Consider the following 8,995-nt stretch of genomic DNA (forward strand, 5'->3'; position numbering starts at 1 on the left):
TTTGATAATCTCAAAAAATAAAATAAAATAAAATAAAATAAGACAGCCTGCATTATCTGAACTGAATGGATGGAGACCTCTTCATGGACCTCAAGGTACATGGTGATTAGAAGTGGAGGAAAATGGGTTATCTAAAACTGTGCCAGAGCGTGATGGTATATGGAGGTGTGGAGTGATATCTACAATGTGGGATATAAGCTGGTTTCAGCGAAAGGAGAAAGAAAAGAGCCAGTCAAGACAACCCAACCATGGTTGGGAAAGAGAGTCCACAGTTTAATGGCAGAACAGTCCAGGCATTTTCCCTGTACATGAGCCATGAGTCCTCCTCCTTACAATGACGAGTGAGGAGTTCACACGGCACAGGGCCCACATACTATTGCAGAAATTCCCGGGCACACTAACTGTTGGCATTGTTGTCTCTTGTGTTTACCTCCTGGCCTCATCTTGGATTCTCCTTTGACTGGAGTGATCCCAAAATAGTAGAATCCCAAGGACCACCAGAATCAAGCCAGCCATGCCCATGCGGATGAGATTCTCCACTGTGTAATCTTTGGAGTGGGAGTCTAGGAATTGAGGAAAAAAGAGGACACTGAGGTCAGGGAGACAAAAATTGTCCTGATGCTGGATGTCCACTCAGAGCACCCGCCTCTTCTTGACAAGACTTCACATTCCACACCAGTCCCATGACAGGTTCGCCTACTCACCACTGTTGGGGTCTGACTTGTTCTGTGATGGGAGGATGGCGTCAGCTGCTTTGGGGAACAAATAAAAAGTGGGGGAAGATGAGAAGCTGGATGAACTCAAACTTATCCCCTGGCCTGTGGGTTCTTCTATCTCCCCCACTTCTCATGATATAACTATTATGTAGTCCCTAAGCATACCCTCTGTTCTCATTGGATTATTTCTGTCTCCCTGTGTTTTGTGAATTGCAACTTTCTTCTGACTTTTTGGAGCAGAGCTTTGCTGTGCAGAAACACTTGAACCTCTGTATTCTCCTGTTCATTCTAGGTACAGGACCATGCAAGGGAAGTTGTAGGTGTAAAAGCTTGTATTTATTCAACAACTGAGCACCCAGGATCCATGGATGAGGAGTTGGTTTTCACGGGAACCTGAATTTCAGGTGCACAGAAGGTTGAAACTCTGGGGCAGGTTCCCTTTCACTCTGTCTCCAGCAGCTTCCTTCCTCCAGGTCAGACTTTCAATCTTCACTTGCAAATTCCTCATCCAGATGTTCTTTCATTAAATCATTCTTCATATAGGTAGGTATACTTACAGTGTGACACATACACACACATATGCAGATTCATAATATTTTCTAAATGGTGTTATCAACTTAGTGGGACATTAAATGGTATTTCTGCCTTGGATTGTGATTCTCTGTGAGTCTATGTATGCAGGTAGTTCCGAACAGTGTCACAGAGAAGGCCTCACTTGGAGGTGACATTTCAGCTTAATCCTTAATAGGAGAAGACTGAAGGGAGTCACATGAGGACCAGAGAAGGTGAGTCACAGGCTTTGGGAAGAGCAAGTCCCCAAAAAGTTCTAAGCATGCTCTTCAGTAAGGAATGAAGCCATGTCTGTGGTTGTATGAGGGTCTAGAAGAGAACAGGGAGGTGGCATGTAGGGGCCTGGTGACACGAAACGGACCAGGTATGACAAGATAGATGAGGGAAGTTCCATCATCACCATTATCATCACCATCCCATCATCATCATCATCACCATAATCACCATCACTGCCATCATCAGCATCATTATCACCATAACTACAATCATGGTCATTACCACCACCATGTTCATCATCACCATCATCATCACCAGCTTCATCATCATCATAATTGGTATCATCACCTTCATTATCATCACCACCACCAGTATCATCATATTCATCACCATTATCAGCATATTCCACATCATCACCATCATTATCATCATCATCATCATCATCATCATCATCACCATCACCACCGTCATCATCATCATGACCACTATCAAAATAACCACCATCATATTCAACATCATCACCATCATCATTGCTATCACCACCACCATCATCATGACTGTGACCACTGTCATAATCACCACCGTCATATTCATCATCATCAATATTATTACCATCCTTCTCCTCCTCCTTCAATTCCTCCTCTTTCACTTCTTCCTACTCATCTCACTCTTTCCTTGTGTTTCTCTCTTTATCTGCCATGAAGAACTCTAGAAACTGCTGTAAGGGTTCAAGGAGAGAGGACTAATTATTTTATTTTTATCTTAAAATATAACCTCTCTTCTCTCCATATAAATGTCCAGAACCAAAGACATCACAGTCTTGATCTCAAAGTCGTAAGGAAGAGAAAATCAGTGGTGTTAGCAAACTGGGTGAGCAAAAAATTTAGGTAATCCTTCAACTATATTTTAACTGCTTTGACCTAAAAATGAAAAAAAAATGATTTCAAAAAACAAAAACCAATTTCAGGTCGCTGCTTTTTATAATCTCCATGTAAAAATTTTGAGTAAGCTTATATAATTCAGAAAGTAAGAATTAGGTGCCTGGGTAACTCAGTCAGTTAAGTGTCCGACTTCAGCTCAGGTCATGATCTCACAGTTTGTGAGTTCAAGCCCCATGTCAGGCTCTGTGCTGATAGCTTGGAGCCTGGAGCCTGCTTCAGATTCTGTGTCTCCCTCTCTCCATGCTCCTCTCCCACTTGCACTCTGTCTCTCTCTCTCAAAAATAAATAAACATTAAATTGAAAAAAAAAAAAGAATGAATGACATATGTCATCAGAGTGTTTGAATGATAGATGTCATAGAACAAGTCAAGAGCCTTCAGTGTATCTCACCATGGCCAAATTCAGGGAGAAAATATAATTGTTCATGAGATGTTCAGTTGTCTGGAGAAAAATTCCTTGTTTGTTGTTTAAAAATGATTTTTTCCCTAATAAGCCCCTGAAGTAATGGAAAAATAAACTGAAATAGATAAGTCAGTAATTCTATGCTTAGAAAATAGAAATTTTTGCTGTGTTTGCCTGAAAATAATTTGAGTGATAAAAGAAGGTATTTCCTTAAAAAGACCTTCACACCCATCTTAACATTTTACGTTGATATAGGTATCATGTGGTATTTAATGCAAATAAAATATATGTATAGTCTGGAAATTAAGAAGCGAGATTTCAATTTTCTTGTGATGGATGTAATTATTATCAGTAAGTCAGAAGGGTTCCATTGAAAAATAATTGACTTCTTAGAAATATAAAATAAAAATTATAGTAAATAACATTTAAAACCAAACAAACCCAAAATAGACAAATTAATAAAAAGATTTTAAAAAAAGCAAACAGGTGACTAAATTACTCATGGGAGCTGTGTGTGGCCCCACTTGTGCCCCGAGTGACACAAAGACCCCCAGGTCTGCACAGGGGGCAACAGAATGGTGCCCACAGGAGGGAAGGCTCTTCTTTAGGGGAGTGTCTCATGGAGGCTGACACCACGGTTCAGATTCTGAGATAGAGGCATCAGGAGGTGAGTAGGAGGCCTCTGTCTACTCATGATCATCCTCATTCACCCACGCCTCATCCAGCCCACCTAACTCTCATCTCCGCTGAAACTGCAGAATCAGGGACACCTGGTGTGGAAGCCCCTACTCTTTCCACCCTCTCCTGGGCTGGACCCTCCTCTTTGGAGGCCTCCAGATCCACACATTTGTCACTGTCTCAGGCTTTCCTAAAGGCTGGCTCTGAGCTGATGGAACTCAGAAAGGTCATCCATTCAGATGAGATTCTCTGCTGTGTAATCTTGGCTGTTTGAGGCTAGCGAATGTGGACAAAGTGATTGTTGTGATCAGGGCAGACTGAAATCATGCTGAGATGCCTGCGTGTCCACTGTGTCACCTGCATTCATTGACAGAATTTGAACCTGTCAGCTCAGTGCCATAATCAAGAATTTCTCCTCACTCATCTTCTTGGAGTCTGGCTTGTTTTGTGATGGGCTGAGGGTATCAACTACTCATGAGAGTCAAAAATAGAGTGTGGTTGAGGAGACATAGGAATGCATAAGTAATCTCTTCTCTCATGTCGAGGGAGTCCCTGAAACTAGCTAATGACAATCTCAACGCCTGGAGGGAAGCATCTCCAGCGTCTCATCTTCCATCTAATTAGGAGGCAAAAAATAAACATTTGAGGCTTCATTTTGCTCTGAGAATCAGGAGTGTGATGGAGTGAAAGTCTGGATACCTTATCATTCCTTCACATCAGCCAGCTCCTTATCATCCCTGATTTGTGACTGTATTATTTCCAAAGCAGTTTTATTCTTTGACTATCAATTTATTCTTTTTGAAAATAAATGATGGATTCTACACCACACATCAGGCATTTTTCTAGGAGCGAGGATTACCATAACTCACATTGCTTCTAATTATTCAGTTTGTCATCTAGGTATGACGACTGATAAGAAATGCAAAATAAAGATAAATGACAAAATAAACATGCAGATGGACACATGAACAAAAATATAGAGATCTACAGATATGAGATAGGCTTTGATCAAATGACGACAGAAATATCAAGAAATAACAAGTACCACTCAGATGGGAGGAGAGAATAGGAAACATGAAATCTTGTGAAAGATGTTTTGGAGGATGGCCTGATCCAGCTGACAATCGGGTGCTCACGGAAATTGGGGAGAAATCCAGCCTTTCCCTCCTTCCTTTCAAAAAATGTCAGTGGTTACTGAAGTCCCAAGAGAGAGGAATTCCACCGAACTTACTGACACCGAAGTTCAGAACCGATTTAGTCTTTTAAATTGGGGATGGGATTCTGCCTTTGACAACTGAGAGAACAAACTCTCAGATCTGAATAGGGTTTTGTCAATGTCTCAGTGAAGAGTGGCTGAACTGACACAACCTGCGTTATGACTTCCAGTGAACCCCCATCCTCCTGACCAGAAAATGAGAGACGCCCCTACTCTGCCCTTCATATTGTGGACCTATTTCCATAGGTGCCACGATCCTCTTATTTTCTAGATATCAGCACCAAGGACAGAGGCAGAGTCTGCTCTTTTCTCAGCACTCAAACAGGCTTCTTCTCCCTCATGCATTTCCCCTCACACTGACTACCACCCAGTGGGCACCAATGAGCTCAATGCTGCTGCACACATGAGGCCCCTCCCTTCACTTCCCACCTCCCCTGGCCCCAGGTCCTGTGGGAACGGCCTCTCTGTAAATATTCGAAGTGCAGAGGAAAAGCAAAGTTCAGCCTAGGACTGGGGAGGCTGTGTTTCCTCTAGGCTAAGAAGATTCTGTTCCCGGCAGACATGAGGATTGCCCATGGAGGTGACGCTCTGCAGACTCCTAATGCTGTCTGGAACAGGAAGGAGGCTGTGGGTTGTGGTCCTCATGTCCCCCTCAGCACCACTGCTCTGCTCAAAGCTCGTCCTTTAAACTCTTCAGTCTCCTCCCTGCAACCACCTGGTGCTGCCCCATCCCTCTTGTGGCGGTAACACATGGAGACGGCATGGGGCTCCCTATCTTTTCCATCCCCTGTGGGGAGGGATCACCCGGTGGCTGATCCCCCTGTTATTCCTCCTCCCCATCCCATCCCAAAGCTGTCTCATAACAGGGCAGTGACCCAAGTGTCTGGGTCCAAAATGGACACAGAGTCTGGGTTCCTCACCTGAGACCAGCAGCTCCAGGGGGTCACTGGGGTGTGACAACAAGTAGGAAGAGGTGCTGGATGAGGCGTAGCACCTGTAGGTCCCCTCATGGTCTGAGGTCACAGGACTCATGTTGAAGTTGACCTGATAAGGTGCAGTTGTGTCCTGCAGACGAATGTGCTGGGGAGGAGCAGGTGACCCCTCCTTGGACAGGTAGAAGGTGTCGAGCCAGATTTCCGAGCGACACTGCAGGGTCACATTCTCTCCCCAGGACACTGAGGGCCCCGGCTGGGCCGAGAGGGACGGTTTCCTGTACAGGCCTATGGGAGGAAAATTCATGACCTGTATAGATCTGCTTCCCCCTTCACACACCCTTGACCCTGAGCTGGGTGATGACTGTCCTCTCTGCTGGGACTCTGTGTGACTCCCTTTCAGCTCCTCTTGTCTCTCTTATGAGTGTCCTTTATTTCCTTGGCCCTCACTGTCCGTTTCTCAGTCTCTTTCCTTAGACCACAGCCCCATCTCAGCCTCTGCTTCTGACTCTCCGCCTGGATCCCATCACCCCAAGCAGTGACCATGTGTCCAGGGTCCTGAACAGACTGGTCAAGGGGAGGGGGCTCCTCACTTGTGATCAGGATGTCCAAGGGGGCACTCAGGACCGACCATGTGGAGGAGAGGTTGTGTCCACCATAACATCTGTACTGGCCCCCGTGGGTGGGGGTCACACAGCCCAGGGAGAAGTTGGGCTGGGCTGCCCATCTAGACACACGGGAGGTGTGAGCCCCTCATCCTTCATCAGAGCGAATGTGTCAAATCCGGCCTCAGAGTGACACTGGAGGGTCAGGTTGTCTCCAGGCTGCACTAGTGAGCCCAACTGGGCTGGGAGGGTGGGCTCCCTGTAGGCGCCTGGACGGGAGGGGACAGAGGCACCAGGGGATGCACACCCCACGTTGGTCCCAGGGCCTGAGGCGAGGCTCTCATGAGTACCCCCGCTCCACCATAGCTTCCATGTGTCGTCTGACTTCAGGAGGCCAGTGCCCCACCCACTTTCTATCACCCCCAGGGCTCCACTGGGCACACGGCTTAGGTCAGTCATTTGGGCCCAGGAAGTAGGTGGGGCAGGGCAGTGCAGGGGCCCCTCACCTGTGACCTGAAGGTGCAGAGGGTCACTGGGGAGTGACCACACATACGGGTAGGAAGCTGGAGAAACGTAGCACCTGTAGGTCCCCCCGTGGGAGGTGCTCACGGGGCCCACAGGGAACAGTGCCTGCCTCTTCTCACGAGGGAACTTCAATTCCAGATGTCGGGGCGCATCAGCTCCCCCCTCCTTCAGCAGACGGAAGGTTTGCCATGGATGTGGTGAGCTACAGGAGAGGGACACGTTCCCTCCTGAGGCCACCACAGGGCCTGGGATGGCTGAGAGGGAGGGTGGGTCGTACACTCCTGAGGGAGAAGGAGGGGCAGTGTTAAAGGGGCCATCGCCCCACGTACCCCAGTGTGGACAGTGAGCGAGAGTCCCCTGAGGCCACACTCTGTTCCCTTCCACCTGGAGGAGGGGCCCCAGGGGAGGGGCCAGCTTCTGCCTTACCTGTCACCACCAGGGGCAGGAGGTCACTCCGCTGTGACCAGCCGTTCCTGCTGTGATATTGACACTGGTATCGCCCTGCATTGTGCGGACTCATGAATCCAAGGGAGAAACTGGCCTTGTCGCTGGACTCCTGTGAGATCTCCATGGACGTGGGTTCAGAGACCCTCTCTTTATACAGATAGTAGACATCAGCCTGCAGAGATGCCTGACACCAGATGGTCACAGGGGTCCCCCTGGTGACATTGGGGCTGGGGTCAGCCCTGATGGAGGGTTTGGGAAGGTACCCTGGAAAGGAGTCAGATGGGGAATTGCAAGGGTGCCCTTGTCCCCTGTTTCCCACCGGTCACCCCAAGGCCCCTCCCGGACTGGCCACCATCAGCCCAGACCCTCTGTGCCCCCCAGCTGCCCGGCGGGTTGTTGGGTGGAAACAGGAGGTCTGGGGAGCACTCACTTGCCTGTACCTGGTCCCACGGACCCCGACACAGCCCTGGAAGAGAGTTCCCTGTGAGAGTGTCCCCCCACCCGCAGGTAGCTGTTCCAGGCCCAGTCAGCCCAGTGAGCACGGGGGTCACTCTCTGGCCCCCAGAAGTCCTGCCCCCAACATGCCTCCCAAGTCCTGAGGTCTCTCAGGGCCCAGGGCCTGGGGGCAGGGCGGGAGCCACCCATCCCTCCTCTTGTCCAGAAAGCTCACCGAGACACAGAAGGGCGGTGAGGGTCTGGGTCCTGACGCTGCCTCCCATGGTCCCAGCGGTGCAGACAGCTTAAAAGTCCTCAGAGTCCACAGGACAGACGCATGCACAGGGTGTGGCATGGCCCAGGCTCCGTGGTCCCCATCATGGGTTCCTCACGAGAGGCCTTACAGGAAGGGGAACACCCCCTCCGGGGCCTTGCTCTGCTCTCCCTGAAGGACGCCCGACAGCAGAGGCCCTGCGACCTTTCAGACCAGATGTGAGTCTCACCAGACCCCACGCGACCCTGCCGCTCTGCCTGTTCCCCGCCAAGCCCAAGTCCAGAGAGTGACTCTGGTCCCAGAAGCCAAGGTCGGGGAGGGTGGGCCGGACCTGGGAGCTGGCCCAATTTCAGTTCCAGTTCTGCCTGTGCCTCTTACAGAGGCTGTGTGATCTGGGTGAGACACTTCCCTTTCCTGAGTTCCGTAAATGCAAATTCTCTTCCTTCCTTCCACCACCCTGTCAATCAACTAACATTTAGTGAGTAGTTACCACATCCAGTCATGGCACCAGGCCCTGGAGATTCATGTTCTGTAGGAGGATGGTGTTGATAGCCAGCAGTGTTAACACTCTGACCTTAATCTGACCACTGCGTGATGAGCTGATTTGAATTCTACATGGTGTTGTGGGTTCTTGGGATCCACTCACATAATCTCTGTAACAAATACATTCACAATCGGGTAGGGAGAGGCAGCGAGAGTTCTTTGTTGTTTTCATGGCCTTGGAGGTTTGGGAAGAGTCTGCTGTGTTCAGATGTGCTCAGCGAGTACATCCTGGGAAGACACACGTGTATTTATAACTCAGTGTGTGTGGTCTGGGGAGGGAGGGGGTGAACTGAGGTGAATTTGCTTGTGGGGAGGAGTGGGCCCTGCTGGGGCTGGAGAGGTTACCTCAGCCTGGTGTCAGCACATGGAGGGCCATGTGTAGAGACATGGGTCTCACGGGAGGAAGGTGGAGAAAGGTGGGCAGGTCGTGTATTCACGGGAGGGTCAGTGACAGATAGGTTTGGAGCCATGAGAATAAAACACTTCATCTGAGGT

General features: G+C 48.9%; 1 protein-coding gene across 1 annotated transcript; it reads right to left on the reverse strand.

Moving 5' to 3' along the window:
- Positions 1 to 247: 247 nt before the first annotated feature.
- Positions 248 to 8,995, reverse strand: LOC106980908 (leukocyte immunoglobulin-like receptor subfamily A member 6). The gene is given in 9 exon segments (XM_053210651.1): positions 248 to 563; positions 705 to 752; positions 5,660 to 5,959; positions 6,265 to 6,387; positions 6,390 to 6,545; positions 6,783 to 7,082; positions 7,228 to 7,512; positions 7,679 to 7,714; positions 7,919 to 8,995. Coding segments are annotated over 9 exon segments (1,434 nt in total). The 5' UTR covers positions 7,968 to 8,995; the 3' UTR covers positions 248 to 426.

This window comes from Acinonyx jubatus, chromosome E2 (assembly GCF_027475565.1).
Source record: "Acinonyx jubatus isolate Ajub_Pintada_27869175 chromosome E2, VMU_Ajub_asm_v1.0, whole genome shotgun sequence".
Classification (NCBI taxonomy): domain Eukaryota; kingdom Metazoa; phylum Chordata; class Mammalia; order Carnivora; family Felidae; genus Acinonyx; species Acinonyx jubatus.